At 37.2% G+C, this 17,961-nt stretch overlaps 1 protein-coding gene across 1 annotated transcript in view; it reads left to right on the top strand.

Moving 5' to 3' along the window:
* Positions 1–17,961, top strand: part of ABCA12 (ATP binding cassette subfamily A member 12) — a 793,480-nt gene that overhangs the window by 675,948 nt on the left and 99,571 nt on the right. Inside the window, exon 66 of the mRNA XM_044075367.1 lies at positions 4,713–4,822. Within this exon, the coding sequence (XP_043931302.1) occupies positions 4,713–4,822 (110 nt within the window). The remainder of the gene's footprint in view (positions 1–4,712; positions 4,823–17,961) is intronic.

Here is a 17,961-nt window from a genome sequence, read left to right as displayed (position 1 = left end):
TACTAACACAAATCCTGTTATACAAGCAACTTTCTGTGTTTACAAGAGCAACAGTTTGCGACTTGCAACTCTTCTGGTTAACTGTAACCTCAATATATTTAACCACATCTTGCTCTTTGGGTGCTATTCACTACTCCAGTCTTCACAGTCACATATATAGTAAGTTGCTTTTCCTCACTATGTAAATATATATACTCCTATAACACGTTATGCAATTTTAACCTCTAAGAATGTGTTATTAACACTGTACTATTCTTGATTGTAATTATTACTAGAATACTATTGTTGACTGTGAAGATTACTAAAATTTCTTTGTATTTTTGTTAACTTTTCAAACTGTATATTTTTCATATTGCTGGAGCTTTTCTACCTGGGTCTCTGCTGAAAAAGGGCCTGTATCCAGTCACACTTTCCTAGTAAACAAATGTAAAATAAATAAATAATAGTTAAAATCTGCCCATATTTTTGGGCCTTTGACTTTGTCCCTCCATTACTTTAGGCTTTGTCCAAATTTGTTGTGCTAAGTGTTTGAAAAGTATGAAAGCAGGACAACTATAATCATCCAATGTGTAGTCATAGCTTACAACCTCTAAGCACAAGAAATATGTGCAAAATAAAGGGGAGTGGACAAAGTCCCAAAATCAGGGTCAGATTTTAAATATTTATCTTACAAACTTATCAAATTGATAGATAACAGGTTTTGTGTTGGCATGTATTTTTGAAGGATATGAATTCTGAATCATAAGTGTATGCCATTATTTGTTGACTTCAGTCCTTCATGATTAGCCAGAAAAAACACAATTTTTTATGAATAACAAACCAAAACAAATAAATAAGGTGGAAATCTTAAGAGTTGGGAGGTATTTATGTAGTATTTAACATGAAATGCTCTATTTAAAAAAATGTTTCCCTTGTTTCAGGTATTGAGCAGACCTGAAGACCAAATGCCAGCAGAGGAAAGAATAATAGTTATTAGCACTCACTTACAATAATAATGAGTATGAATATTTATCTGCTTCTTTTTCAGATCTAACCTAAGTAATAGTTTCAGTCAATTCCACTCACAGTGCTTCCAAAGTTATACTGACAACACCAAAGCTGAACTATTGTTGCATTACATTTTTTTCCTAATATTCTGACTACACAGAAGCCGAATCATTATGCTTTGTATAAAACATGCAATGATTATAAGTCAGGTTGGCAAGCATACTGCTTGCCATTTATGACCAGATATGTTTCTGACAACTGCTTCTATACCATAAATGGTTTAAGTTATTGTCAGCTTGTAACATTCCTTTTCTAGGCCAGTCATCCAGGAGCTTGAATCCTCACCACTGACACCAATGAAGGACGTTCAGTTGGAACAAAGATAGCTTCACAAAGTATTTTCAGATGCAGATCTCTGCACCAAACACAATTTCCCTTAAGAGCACACAGGGAACACTCCTGTCCTGGGGCTAGGTTTCCCTCTCTCTCACCAGACCCCAAATAAGACTCCACAACCACAGCTGTAGAGTTCAGTCCTCAGCCGAGTGTTCCAAACCAAGTCCTCTACCACCCTCTCTGTGAAACCAGTGCTCTGTGTCTCTGCTCCAAGTAGCTGGCACACACACTCTTTGAGATTGGATTTTCATACACACACACACACACACACAGAACACACACACACACACACACACACACACACACACACACACACACACACACACACACACACACACACACACACACACACTCACACACACCTGGGAAAAGCTGACACAGATTTACCAGCTATGCCCTCTTTACCAAGACTATAAGGTAGATACTGCCACCAGAATACTCCAAAGCCAGCTACTCTAAGGCTCTTACCAGGGTATCCAATTATACTTAGTAAAATTAATACTAATACAAATGGTAGTGTTTGGACCAATGCAGCAAGGCTTTCAGGAGTGGCCACAGTGTCACCAAATAAATATAAGTACTTTCAAAGGTTAAAAAAACTAAAACAAAGACAAATGGCAGCTTGACTGAAGACTAAATCCACAAAGTTTAATGAAGCGCTTTTCATCCAGTACTTCTTTGAACTTCATCAGATACCAACATTTACAGAGAAAAAATTTAAATAAGCATGAATAAAATCAGCTGAGCTCTCCAACTTAAAATTTAAAGAAACAGTCATTAAAAACAGCATTGCAAACATTTTATATTCTCTATGTACTACCTTATTTATGAGACAAGTAAATACATATATAGTAGCAGCAGTATAATAAAAATCATGTTGAAAATTAATCGTATTTAAGACTTTAGTCTTTTGAATTGTTGGAGTTACTTTCAAATGGTAAAATATTCTCCAAAAGACAAGCCACAATGAAAAGTTTAAATATATTTAATAATAAATAATAAAAGGACATGAAAATGCTAAATATCTATTTACAATAAACACCATAGTTTCAATCACAGGAAATATTAAAAATAACGCAGATGGATATTTTCACATAGAAACAGAAAAAAACAGTACTTAACTAATCTCACTATATTTTCCTGACTGATCTGTAGAATTACTATTCCCTGGTTACTTACTAAAGCAAGGCAAGATGAAGTGGGTGAGTGCTCCTTCTTTGTCAGGTTTCAAAAACCAACTGCTCTGAGACTTGTTTCATCTAGTATTTAATCATCATTTCAGTGTTTGATTACAGAATGACATTACATACATCTGGCCATCTGACTGTGGTTCTCACACTGCCCCCTTTGCTAGAAATTGAACCAGAATCTAGCACATATGTATCATAATACACACACATAGAGCTTTGCTAAGATGTGTTATAGCATCTGGAAGCTATAAAACCATTTCAAAAACTTCCACCCTTCCAGGGTAGCAATTAGTTCACCCCTAAGGACAATACAGTAGGATTTCTAGTCCTGGTTTTCACAGACATTTTGTCTCTAGCTGCAATCAGAACTGTAAGATGCAATCTTTATGGTCTAAGCCAGGTAATTTAATTTCAGATTATTTTTCAAAGTTAGCTGGACTGAGATGAACCTCTTTTTTTGCAGCATCCTCTGCTGCAATATATTCATTTCAACAGTTACAATACAGTTTCACATACAGGTGTATTTCTTGTCTGTCCAGCAGAACCCACTGTTGGTACATTTTTAACGCAAGCATCTTTACAAATGCATTTTCAACACAAGCACCTGTACAAATCAGTTTGGTATACAAATGACATATAATTCTTTACAAAACTCCAGCTAGCTATGCTTGCATATGTTACACATCTACTGCCTTACTTCTTCTGGCATAGCTGGCAATACCTCACATCACAGCTCTTCTGTGTGGTGACATGCGTGAATGGGCATTCCTTCGGTGAAGGTTGTGTGTTAGGCCCGGCAAGCCAGCATGTAAAAATCTACTGCCAATCATTAGCGGACCGGAGTTCCGCTGTGGCGACCCCTAACCGGGAAAAGCCGAAAGACACAAACAAACAGCTAACAAGCCATATTCTACAAACACACAGTTTTGATTTCTGAAACCTCAAGCTGTAAGTCATTTAAACAGACCAACATGTCCAAGCCACCTCCAGAAGAAAAAGTTCTTTCTAGAAGGTCTTAATTATCACTGCATAAAACTAAAATTAAGTCAGTAAATAAGTATTTTCCAATGTGAAGGCCTTTAGCCATGGTACTTTGACACCATGCCGGAATCTTTGTTGGAGACTACAAGTACATAAATGAGAGTGATCACCATCCTCCCATGTTTTCCAAATAAGTGTGTACTCTTAACAAAATGTTTCTGCAATATTGCTAAAATAAGAAACCTTCAGCTATGTTGGTAGCCCTTCTACTGTTAGTGTTGATGGTAGCAACTGATATTTTTTGTCTGAGATGAAGAATTTCCAATGACTGGTGAGGCAAATTCATCTTTTATTTTCGGAAAGCAGATTTCTGAGCAAAATTCATTACAGTGTCCATGTGGGCAATGAGTTGCCTTGGTTAAAGCCTGGAATGTCCATATCTAGAAAGTGGTTTCCCAGAAGAATTTCAATCTATTTTTATTGTGTATCTGCAATTTTAGAATTCAGGGACTAGATAAAATTGTACCACTTGCTGTTTTATTATGAGATGTGTCACTGACTTAAGTTATACAGTTCAGGATTTATTAATTCTAAATTTCACAAAATTATGTTTTTTTTTCTTGCTCAGGTACCAGGCTATTTATTTTATTTTATTTTATTTTTACCTGTCTACATTTTCACCCAGGGAATCTTCACCTGCTGACATAGAACAGTTGATAAAGTAGACAGAGCAAGTGACACAGAACAAAGAATATTGCAGGGATGATTAGAAGACCTGAAATTTAGAAAAGAAAATTGACAGAAAGAAGAAAAATAGTTATAATAGAATCTAACAATACCACAGAGTCTCTTTCAAGTTTATAAAACAATATTTTCGTAGCTGCTGATCTTTTCATCTAACACAAGCCTTAGCACATTTGTGTCTGTGTTTTCATATCTTTGTACATATATAGTTTAGAGATTTCACTCAGTGTTCTTTTTAAGGAACTCATTCTGTACAATTGACTGCACTCCCAGAATGAGAACACCACTGAGCGGAAACCCTCTGCTATGTTCCCACTTAATGTAATATATGAACTACAGATTTATGTAAAATCTTGATAGAGCTATTGATGGTTCTCTTGAAAATCTGCAACATATATTTCTGTTCTAATGCAGTGTTTTGGTCTGCTTGGTGTCAATGGAGCTGGAAAAACTACAACATTTAAAATGCTGACTGGTGATATCCATGCTTCAAGCGGCCGGGCACAGATCAGGAATTTTGATGGGTAAGTATGTTTTTTACTTCTCATCAGCACAGTGTATTCTACTGGCATGGAATATCTCATAAACCAAGAGCCACAAAATAATATTAGGAAATAAACTTTCATGATGGCATCACTAATATTGTATTATTACGTAAAATTATTAATGCACTTTTATTTTGTAAACATTCAAATAGCAATTTAACTTTTAAAGAATGCTTTTGTCCCCACATTGTATGATTTTCCAAGGTCCACTCATTGCCAGTCTTTTGCTTATTCATTCCTCATAGCAGTGACCATTACCTGGCACATTCTGGATCCATCACACTGATGGAGCAGAGGGTTTTTATTAATGTCCCACTTGGTCCCATAACCCCTTTGATTGCATCATATGTAAGGACATGCTTTTGCCAGGGCAATGTCACCACTGAGTGGCTTGGAAGTAGCTCATGGTCCCTAGCACACAGAGCTGAACAGATGAACCAAAACAAGATATAGTACTTCATGTAGAGGGAATAACTATATTGCTGTGGTAGGAACGAATATCAGCAGCAGTAATAAACTCTATTGTACGCAATACTTTATACAGCTGTGGAACAGGAAGCAATTCATTGTCATTTTTGGCATCTGAAATCCTCTTTAAAAAATCTAGTGACATTAGAAAGTGAGACAAACTATAACCATCTTACAGAGTTCTGCAGAATGTTTCACGTTCATGAGAATAATGTGCTAGTCAATGTCATACCAAACTGGACAAGTGATACTTGTACTGCAAAATCAAGTCATGCTGATCATACATAGAAGGGTGCATTTACACAGAGTATGATATTTTTTGTTTCTGTTCATGTCCATTTGGTCTATCTACAGTCTTCACACAGTCATTCCTTGACATTTATGAACATTTGTGTTCTGACATATGATCACAGATTCCACTTCTGGTCACCAAGGACCTCATTTAAGACAGTCTTTTTTCCTAACAAAGATTCAAAGAAGCAACACCTTGAGCTAAGGAAGATATTCAGAATAATCAACACCGCAGTAGCCAAAGTCAGACTGGTTCACAACATCAGCCTCAGCCAGCTTCCCACAGTTCTCTTGTCAAGCATGCATGGAGAACTCCTATAAAAGGCAGGAAGGGTGACAAAAGCTTCAGTTTTTTTTGCCACTGAAGCAATATCTTCTTTGGCATTTGATGTCAGTCAACTGTGATCTTCAAGCTGGGAAGATAGGTCTCTGTTCAGGAAAAACTACCTTTCTAATTTGTAATTTATGTGAAATATAAATTAGATATTATTTAATTAGATATTAGATAAATTTAGACAAGCATTCTGTGTGTGTGTGTGTGTGTGTGTGTGTGTGTGTGTGTGTGTGTGTGTGTGTGTGTGTGTGTGTGTGTGTGTGTGTGTGTGTGTGTGTGTGTGTGTGTGTGTGTGTGTGTGTGTGTGTGTGTGTGTGTGTGTGTGTGTGTGTGTGTGCTTAAGAAACAAAGTGAAAGGGTGTACATAGTTATATTATGTTAAATGTACTTGTGGTTTTCTGATCTTTATGTGAGGAAAAAGCTATATTAATGAATAAACTATTCTAGTTTTGTAGTTTAGAGTATTGGGGGGAGGATATTATGCTTTTGGGGTACTGTTGGTGTAATATGTACTTCAGAACTCCCAGTTCCTTCTCTTACACACTCACTGATGTGTCACAATACACAACTTGCTTTCAATTTATCCTCCTATTCTTACTCAGGGAGTAGCATTCAGTCTTCCCTATATTAACTTCCCTAGCACATCAAAAGAAGAGTGTTTCTTGCTTCTGTGTTGTCTAAGCCACTGATGGGTGATTCTGCAGTGGCTGCTCAGTTTTCTTCAGACCCCCCCCCCCCCACCTTCTTTCTCCAGTCCTGTTGGTGTAGATTAGTGGTATTCAAAGACCTGACGCTAGTCATGCCTTCTGCGACTATAGTAATGTCTTGTGCAGGCCAGGGAGAGACACATTTGATGCTGATTGGAGAAGGGACAGGTGAGGGCATTCACTTGGCCAGCAGGGGAATACAGAACCTGGGACCGGTGTGCCTAATGGGTCAGCTAGACTGAAGGACACTGTACTAAGTGAGAAAAACTGTCAATTGATCTGTATCACTATGGATAGAGCTGATTTACTGGGTTTTGCTAAGGAAGTAATGGCTGCATTTTCAATACCTAGTCAATTCTCACTCAGGAAAAGAAAAATAATTCCTTCTCAATGTGTGAGGATTTTCCATTCTGGAAATGAAGTCTTGCAGGGATAGAAATGTGTTTTTGAGGATTCAGTTCAGTCTGAGCTTTAAGATTCTGAAGAAGGCATTCCTGTAGACATCCCTAATGAAGAAATCGTCCTTTCACAAATGTTATCTGAGTAAGCTGTTTCAATGGTAAATTAATGAAGCAACTAGGACACAGAAAATGTGCATTATGATTTAATACAAGTAAATATGCCTTAAGCAACTCCCATGTTCCTATTTTACCTGCTTTAGGGGATGCTTTTCTTATTGCAGCAATTTTGACAGACAGCCTTCGGTTGCTAAAAGGTTTGATAGGTTATATAAGTTATTCCTAGTCTCGTAAGTACCTGTTTTCTAAATACCAAGGCACACCAACAGTTATCCATTTAAATCTACTGCCAAACAAGTTACTGCTTCTAACCCCATTCCCTCAGATAAAGGTGGAAAATCAATGGATATGTTGGGGAAGGAGATGTATGCTTATAGTATTTTAACTTTCACCACTCTGAATTGTCAAGCCCATATGTTAAAGATTTTGCTAGTAACGTTTGAGAATTTACAGAATTTCCTAGCTAACCTTACATATTATTCATAATTGCTTCTATGACAGCTGTTTCTCTGGTGACTACACATGTTCTGAAGTCTACGTATGATACTTCTGACTTTTCTTCCAGAGTGGCTGTTTCTGGATCAGTTTTGAGGAGAATCACTTGAACTGGACCTCAAAATCTTCCTGTGGTGGTAAAATCTGTGATCTTGAACACTCCTTTAAACAAAGACTCTATGTTTGGTCCTGCAGCTGTTGAGGTACTTGACTCAACTTTTTTCAGCCCTTCTTTTTTTAAACCAAGTAACAAGTTTGCCTGCACAGCCACCTTTCCTAACAAGAGTTTAATCAGCAAGGGGCTAATACTCGGGGAGAATATGCAATGTAATGCAAGATGTTATCACTTCTACTCTAGGTTTTATGCATACCTCTCAACTGTCCAGATTTTCACAGAATGTCCATATTTTTGGTCTGTTCCATACAAAATTTGTGGTTTTCCAGAAAATCACTGAGGATTGAAGTCACTAAATAGTTGCACATATTTGAGTTTCAGACTTTTCATCATTCAGAAAATTAACACAAAACCTCTTATTCTAGAAAATTTCTAAGTTTATAACAGAAGCATTTAAAATGGGCCCCAATTTTTGGGCCTTTGTCCTCCCTATTATTTTAGGCTTCATCCCAATTGTGCTAAGAGGTTGAGAGGTATGCACAGTAAAGCTAGATTTAAAGCATGCCTATTTCCCCATTCATATTACCAAATAGTTTGGGTATTTCTTAAGGTTTGTTGTGTCAGGCTTACAGTGTCAGTTCTCTGTTTTACCCTTTGCACATTGTATTGCCCTAAGGGTATTTACCACATGCCTAGCTCCATTCATAACTCGTACACTCAAAGGCATATACATTTTCCCATATTGGAAATAATTGTATTATCATAGCAGACTTCTTTTTAAAAGTCTCTAAAAACTGTCCAAGAACTTCTGTCATCCTTTCTCTCAAATGATTTTACAGGTATGCCTACTGGACTCAACTGAGAGAAAAGCTTTTCTCCTTCCACGAAAGGTAGAAATGTTCAGGTAGTTCTTCCTGATTTTCTCTCCAATCTAAAGCAAACATCTGCAGGAGAGCTTCAGAGGATTCTGGGGTATATGGCACGGATGATTGTCATGCTGCCCTTGGCAGACTACACGTGAGGAGAATACAGTTGTACCTCAAATCAGTCAGCACCCAGCATCTATACCGTCTGAGTTTTCATATTCCATGCTCAGATTTCTAAAAATGGAGCTTGGACGGTAGGTAACTTACTGTCCAAACTGCTTCTCTCCCCTTCAGTAAGTCATCACACAGACTTCAGATCTGAAGTGGAGAACAATTTCAAAAGGAACAAATGTGCAAGCTCTTTGAGATCCTGTAGACAGACAGAAGCACATACATTTCAAGGAGATGGCTGTTATCAATGCTTTGGAGGTTTTGAATAATCTTTGGTCTCCAGGACCCCTGCTAGTGTACACAGATGATACCACAGTTAAGTGGTATATAAACAAACAAGGGGGGTTAACAGATTCTACCCTCCTTGGAGACTGGCTATAATGGCCTGGGATGTAGCAATTCAGATCAAACTGACTCCTCAGGTTTCATACATTCCATTAGAGCACATTCTTATTCCAGATAAGCTCAGCAGGGCTAGGGTGGACTCTAACACATGGAAATTTAATCCAAGAGTGTTCCAAAAATTGATCCACCCTTGGGAACACCTAAAATATATTTGTTTGCCTCTGTTTAGAAAAGACAGCTAAAGAAATTCTGCTCTAGGAATTCTTGAAGGCAGGCCTGAAAGACAGATGCCTTTTCATCCCCATCAACGGGAATTTTCTTGTATGCATTTCTACCCTTTACACCAGTGGTTCCCAAACTTTTTCGATTCTTGGCTCCCTTATTGAATCCAGGTTTTCCCAAGGACCCCCCTGTCAAATTCTAACTATAGACTACACCCCAGTAAAGGCATTTAATATATTTACAGATATCTTGCTCCAAAAGGGGCACCGATTTTCTTTACCAGCATCCTACTCAGGTGTGTTACCTATTAACATGAACCTGAAGCAGAAAAAATATGTACACACTCAAATACACACACATCCTTGTTTTCTTTACTTTTGATCCAATTGTTTCGCTCACATTTAATTGGAAAGAGCTGCAAAAGTTAAAAAAGTGCTAGACACTGGCCACATCCTGCATTCTCCTGAAATTCTAGGAGATTAATCCGGGTATAGTTGTGAATCTCAAAGCTGCACAACCCTCACCATCAAGGAGCTGTGCTAGCAGAACGAAACAAGATCCTGGCCTAAGCATTAATAATGAATGGACCACTATATACCTGTGGTGCCCTTGTTTTGATTGACAAGGAGGATGGGTGATAAAGATCCATAAAAAAGTGCACCGTTCTGTTATGCTATCACTTCTGTACCAGTACACTTCGATATTATTCATGCAACAAATGTTTTGCGGTAAAAAAGTTACGGTCTACAGACTCGGATGCTTTGTTAAGTGAACTACTATGATACCAGGCTCAGGAACATAGCTCTCAACTGTGCAGATTTTCACAGAATGTTCAGATTTTTTAATCATACTTTTAGTCCGTTTCTCATAAAATTGTAGTTTTTTTGGAAAAATCACTGAGGACTGAAGTCAGAAAATAATGGCAGACATTTGATTTTCACACAATGTCCTTCAGAAAATTCATGCTAATGCAAAACTTGTTATTCTATCAACTTTCTAAGTTTGTAAAAGCAGTATTTAAAAAGTGTTATTATTTTTGGACCTTTGGTTCCCCATTATTTGTAACTTCGTCTAGCTTCTTTGTTCAAAGAGATTGAGAGGTATGCAGTCAGGAAAATATATCCAAAGCAACAGATCAAACGTCATTCAGTTAGCCATTAGGAATAAGGTGACTTGACAAAAGTTGAATGGGCCCCCGTTAGAACCTCATGATCGATAATAATTGATAAAGCAGAAATGGGGGAGCCGGACCAGAAAGGCCCAAATAACCTTTACTATGCAGCGCACAATTTACAATAAAATAGTAATACGTTTGAATGTGTGATCCTACAAAGTTTCCGCTACCAACTTATGCTGGATGCTTCTTGGCTTGGGAGACCATTAACCTAAACATCTTGAGTAAAGATTAAGGAACAGAAGAACCCGAACTCTATAACAAACTGCGCCAAAAGACAGAACCTACACAATGTCAACAAGAGGCAACTCCCACAAGCCTTTAAACAAGTGTCTTGAGTTGTCCAATATTATGCCTTACAGCAGAGTGGAATCTGATTTGTCAAATTGACAAATATCAACACTCTACAGTAAAGTATGTGCAAAGTAACAGAAATATAACTGAACTGCTGCAGTTCTCAAATAATTAAGCTCCTGTTGAGATACTTTAAGAGCATGTCAGGCTCCTAAGTAGAGAATGACGACGTCCAGTACATGATCCAAAAACGTATGCGGAAACATCTTCTGGTAAAAGCTGTACGTTTGTATAATTTTGCTGATGAAAGTGTTTCCTTATCAGAAAAATATTGTAAGTTTACTAAGACTGATGTATCTTTATTTTCCTTGTTATTTATTTGCAGAAGCAATTGATTTTATGTTTGTAATATCTTAGATGACATAAAACCATGTAAACAACTGAAAGGATGCAACTGTGAGCTCTTATATTGGCAGGAAAAGAAGTCTAAGCCTTTACTCTTATTGTGGTTATGAGCTGTTTCACAGATGTCTGTAAAATAGGCCATACACAATGCCACTCATCACTGAATCAGGAATAAATCTCAACACAATCAGACGGTTTTTAAAATATCATTAATATTAGCTTGCAATATTTACAGAATGTGAATTAATGTGTATTAACCTTTAATGTGGCAGCAAAATAAACTGTGAACTAATAAGCTTAGTAACTAAGCTTATTAGTTTGTGGTTTATTTTGCAGCTAAGCTTATTAGTTTACGACACCCCTGTGAGGAAGCCGCGGCTCCACAGGGTGCCATGGCACACACTTTGAGAACCCCTGCTTTTACACTAATTACTAAGGTTCTTCTAAAAATCTTGAAGGAATTTCAAAAAATGTAGTGGTGACCTCCTTTTGGCGATGTCAAGCAGAGTACCTCTCTAGCCCTCTTTAAGAGGAACCTGGACGACTGGATGGGAAACAGAAAATACACCCCTGGGATCCCACCTGTGTCCCTGCTGGACAGGGAAAACAGGTGCTGACTTTGAGGGAACATGTGCAAAATTCTTGGCTAGGCTTATAAGGGCCTCCGGACCAATAGCCTAGTATCATCCTATGAACCTATGAACCTATGAACAGTAGTTTTCCCTTCTTTTCAGCCTGGTCAAGGGTAATTACCAAAAGCTTCCCCACATACTGGATATAATTATGCAAGACTGGGAAGTTTGATACCTCGAACAAAAAATATATGTGAGTCAACCACCATAGTTGAGATATATAAAACCACAAAACATAAAAAACAGTGAATTTTATTATTAAGAGGTTAGCGCTTATGCAGGGTTGCCACTTCTAGTTATTCCCATTAGAGGTAATATATCATTATCAATCATGGCATGAGTAAGGCCAGTCTCTAACCGAATGGGATATGTTATTTCAAACATAAAAAGGGAAACTGGCTAAGCTTAAAATAGTCCGCAAGGGCAGCTAACCTAGCATTTACCTATGAAACAATGAACTTAACTGCTTAGCAAGTGACATGTTAAATATACTGTGTACATGCCATCTGAATACAAGTTGTATTTTGATTGCTGAGAATATATTTCCATTCAAACAGAAGTGTTTGTGAGGTCAGAAAAAGTGCAATGATTTGTTTATTTTATTCATGACAGAGTAGACATCTTGATATACACGGGGCAATTCTTAGACTATATGCAGGGGGAGTGGTTTACAAAACATGCAGCTTTAAGAAATAATAAAACCTACTTTTAGAAAACAGTCAGTGGTAGACAATAACTGCAGATAAGAAATTAGATAAAGTGGATTCTGCCTATCTAAACTAGAGAATAGATATGAGTCATGCACTGTACTTTTAATTTATTTACAGTAGCATGAGAATTCCATCGAGGATTTAGACAGACAATCAGAATTATGTTTGGTACAAAGTAGATGGCTAACATCTGAACATCAGTGTTGTTCAAGTATAGCTCTAGTCTATGTAAGGTGAGAGGTGGTAGTGGGATGTAATTAGGTGAACACATGGAAGTTAGACAGAGCAGCAGGTAGCTCTCTCAAAGTGAATGCACCAGCAGGGATTCCGGTTAAGGAAATATTATACAGCCAGTTTGACTCTTTAAAGCGGGAGCAGCACAATCTAATGCTTTGGGCCAAGTATGGGGATAGTATGGTCAGATAGTGTGAGTTTATTTTATGATGTTCAAAAAACTAATATATCACTGGCATCAGAATGAAGATTGTATACAGAACTATGTGCAGGTGGCTTACTGGGTAGTGAGGCAAGGGAATTGGAAAATGCAGTAAGAGCATAGCAATAGTAGGGTTTATATCACATTACTGAGTTTTCAGAAACTCAAAATTAATATTTTGGGGACCATATGATCAAGCTTCTGAAAACTCAAAAGAAAAAAAAAAGAAGTCTACATTTTTGCACGGAGTCAAGCCTCACTGCATCCCCACACCCTGCAAATTATATATGCTAACTTTGACATCACACTGCAGTGGGGAAAGGGTGAATTCCTCAATCCCCACTATACTGAGATCTTCTTACAAATGCCTCATCAAGGAATTTACCCTTTTCCCTGCTGTAGTGTGATCTCAGAGTTTGTATATTTAGTTTTCCCCCTGCAAAAACATATATTTTTATTTTTTTTATGAGTTTTTAGAACTAGAACATTTGGGTCTGACCATATGAATTTCAAGTTTCCACAAATATGATAATGTGATATAAACCCCAATAGTAAAAAGATATTGTTGGACTGAAAGTCATTGGCTTTTAACAGGACTGAAGAGTGGTGTTGATAGCTTGGGGCTAAGGTAATAAAGCAGCAATATTTTTGGATGTGGTTTTTAGAAAGCATCTTTTTGAGAGTTGTCCTTAGAGCTGTTTTTTCACTGGGGGAGCAGTAGCCTGAGATCTTTCACCCCCAGATCAGTAGTTTGCTTACTTTTGTTTTAGTTTTTTTTTCTATAGCATGTTTGAACGATAGGGTAGGATCCAGCCAAAAGCCTAGCTACTTGAAATGTGAGGTTATATCTGTCATGTTGTGAGATGGGCCACTGATTGACCACATACTGAGGACTTGTTTTAATTTTTATATGGATGTGAAAATCCTTCCATTTATTTTATTTGGGTAAATAAATAAGCCATGGCTGGATAGCCATGTCAGGCTGTTGGAGATGCCTTGCTTGAGCTAAGTTTTAATTAGGGTGGAGGAGGAGGTAGTCACTAAATAAACCTTCCACTGACATAAGATATTTTTATTTATTACTTATTTACCAGGAAAGTCCTACTTGGAATGAAGCCAATTTTCAGTGGAGGCCTGGGGAGAAATGCTCCATATGCTTGTCTTTGTAAAGTGGGAGGAAACTGGAGCACCAGGAGGAAACCCACAAGAATGCAGGGAGGACATGCAGACTCCACACAGAAGGCAACCCAGCTTAAAATTGAATCAGAGAACCTCTTCATGTGACCACTGCACCACTGTACCATTCATAAGTTTTTGATGTGAATGATAGCATCTGAAAAGATGGTTAATGAATAAAGAGAAGACGAAGAGAAGAAGGAGGAAGCCTTAGGGAACACTTTTAAAAGGAGGAATGTAAGATAACACAAAACCATTTATTAATGTAATAATATCTGTTGTTAAGGAAGTTGATAAGCCAGTTTACTTGTTTAGTAGTAAAGCCAGCGAAGGCAAAGTCTGAGCAAGGGAACTGATGATCTACCATTTCAAAGGCTTTCATTAGATGGACTTAGAATGCCATTAGTGAATTTCCAGTGGGCATCCATACTGTCCCTCCAGCCCAGAATTCACATTGGCATCAGGAGAGGAAACCATATTTTAGAATATTTTCACATATATGAGACTAGATGAGTTTTTCAAGGATTGTCCCTGCAGAAGATAGTGTGTATACTGGGTGGAAGTCTATTAGAGAATTCAGAGATGATGTTTTGGAGACTTATATGACAGCAGTTTTAGGAAAGGTGTATATGGAAGTGACTAGATTAAAATGTACAGGAATGCTTTTCAAATGAAGGCTTTGTCAAAGCTAGGGAGGCTTTGTAAAATAATTTGATCAATAAGTCAGTCAGTTTACTTGATGGTGATCTATTTTAAAGCAAAATTTGACTGTCTGTGAATGTGTTAAGCAGGGGGGCATATCTGACCTAATCTGGGGGAAGGTGGGGAGTGTGGGGGAATATTGGGAATTTGAGACTTTTTTGAAGGAATTGATAAGGGGTGATTGGGCCCTTCTGATAACAAAGTTGACTTTTTTTTAGATGAACCATGTGTGACTAAAGAACGATGCTTGTATGTTACAGAAGCAGCCAACTTTATGGTGCCATTTAACTAAAGTGACTCTCTCTTTTTCTTTCTCTCTCTCTCTCTCTCTCTCATTGGGAATGACAGAAAGGGATTGGCTTTCCAAATGTACCAGGCATTTTCTCTGTGTTTAGAAGGAAGAGGAGTTTTCTTGTCATCCATTCACTGTTTTGAAATTCTTTAAGCCTAGTGATAAGTGGATGTGATGTTTTGGGGAATCATTAGCTATATTAAGTCAGGACTCTGTTATGAGTGCAAAGCTGGGTAGTTGTTGGGTTAACTATATTCCAAATAGGCTGCATTTAATCAATGTACTTTTTGCAATAATGAGATATCCTTTATCCAATTTTCCATGTACAGTGTGGAAGATGTGATCAGAAATACAGTTGATTACAGAGCAGGGCCTTGATTTGAGGTAAATGTTGGTATGGAGTAGGTCTAGTGACAGAAGTCCTGGAAGGTATAGTTAGTCTGTGGACACCTTGTGCTAGTTCTGAGGTAAGAAATAGTAACTATAGATAAAAAGAAAAAAGTTGGCTAGATTGGGCACTTCTGCAAGTTGCACAATATAGGAACTGCGTACATCAATGAGTACATCAATCTCAGAGCTGCAGGCTGATGTTCATTAGTATAGTACAGGCTTAAACTGAAACTTGTGGCATTACAACATGCAAAATGTTCAGATTTTTGCTGAAATTTTCACACCATATATCTACACAGCAGAAGATTGTGGATACTATAACCCTGTATTTTCCTGTGCAGGAAAATGATAGCTATTCATGACTCAGTACAGAAAAAACAGTTGGAAAGGCTGCTGTGATTGTTTAAGGATATTAGAGAAATATTTGCAGTACCAGACAATCCTAACAACATCAAAGGTCTGACAATTTTCAGAGAGGATTAAGGCTATGTGCTATGGGCTGTTAACAAGTGGCTTCCTGCTGTACTGGGTTCAATTCTGTCAGCCTTCATTTGACTGCCATATGACCTTGAGCAAGTCTGCTAACCAGACAGTGCTCAGGGGCAACTGGGAATTTGGGCTAGGCTTCTTAATGATCTACTAGGCTACATACTTTTAAAGCTTTACCAACTATGCTTAGATTAAACCAGACATAAAAAGTCTCATATTTTCTATGAGCAAATATACCTCTAATCTTAAGAACAGGGGACAAATCCTAAATAGATGGGTACCAAGATCTCAATTCAAGGACACTATTGGTTTAAAATATTGGCAGAATAAGAGTACTTGAATTAAAATGGATATCCAGTGGTACAAAGAAATCTATAACTGTAATGTCTGTTATTATTTGTTGATATTAATTGGCCATCACCTCTCAAAAATCACTAATTTTATGATAATTGACCATCACCTCTCAAAAATCGCCAATTTTATGAAAATCTGAGCCAGTAACAGTGGCATCAATTAAAATCAGGGACATCTGATAGGTATGTCAATTATTATGGCTAAGGTTTGATTCCCAGTAGGGGTGAAAATCTGAAAACTCTGACACTTGTTTTTAAAAGATGGTATACACTAAAAAGTGATTTTGATCGTCTGACTGTGAAACCTAATATTATACACCCAGGGCAAAGAGAGTTAAGGAATTGTGTAGGATATTTCGTAAAACTAAGAAATCTTGAAATGCAAAGTGCCAATATTAACTGGCAAATAAAAGGTTATTACCAGGTGATGTATATTTAATCCAATAGTGTAACAAACAACAGATCAGGTGATATATATTTAATCCAATAGTGAAACAAATAACACATCAGGTGATGTATAATTAATTGAATAGTGAAACAAATAGCAGAAGCAGACTTAAACTTGTAGCCTGACTGGTAAAAACAGGATATGAGTATAGGCAGTTACATGAGTTAAAAGCAATATGAGTATCTGTTGATAGTATCCATTCTAATTTTGAATGTACTTGTTATTTGCTGATTTTCATTCACTCATAACATAGCTCTTATAGATATGACTGAACTATATTTCTAATTTTTAGGAGGCTGTCAAGAAGATTCGATTCTTAATTTTTATATGCTGTCTCAAGTCTAGTGTTAAAAATCTTATAATGTGATCACTTAGCCATAATGTTTCTCAAAACTTTAGGCCTTTGTATTTTGTCACTCTCAACTTAAAACATTGGTTTGCTATGCATGTAGTGCTAAAGATAGATACGCAGGCACATGCATATAAACTGAAAACGAACCAGCACAAGGGAGAAAAGTATCTAAATATTATTTTATTGTGGCAATATCTAGAAATTGTATACTGCAAACCGGTTTCGGCTATATGTCTAGCCTTCCTCAGTGCAATAAAAAATCTAAATAGCACATCCTGGTTATTCCTTATATATCCAAGACTATTAAAGGTGTATACACCTTGAAAACAATATATATACACACACATTTCAAAAGTAAAAGGTATGAAATAAATATGTATGTATAACTCTTAACCTGAAAAAATCAATCCATCCAGTTATTTACATTGTAAGTTCTTGATGAAGGGTTAGGGTATCAGAGGGAGACTTGACAGTAACTCCCAGCCTGCAGTTGTCTCCAAACTTAGTTTAGATATTTTCATAAATTCATAGATATTTCAAGGCATTTGAGACTGACAATTCCTACCTTGCTAGTACATTCCACCTTCTTTCTCATGGTGGGCCATACTGGTTAGTATGCGTGGATGCCAATCATACCTCTCAGTTGTACAGATTTTCCCAGAATGTCCAGATTTTTGCCTTATATTTTGGGTCCATTTCTAATAAATTGTGGTTTTCTGGCAAATCATTAAGG

Source organism: Protopterus annectens, chromosome 6.part1, assembly GCF_019279795.1.
Source record: "Protopterus annectens isolate FY-2018-M chromosome 6.part1, PAN1.0, whole genome shotgun sequence".
In the NCBI taxonomy this organism is placed as follows: Eukaryota; Metazoa; Chordata; order Ceratodontiformes; family Protopteridae; genus Protopterus; species Protopterus annectens.
This window is presented reverse-complemented; position numbering and strand designations above follow the sequence as displayed.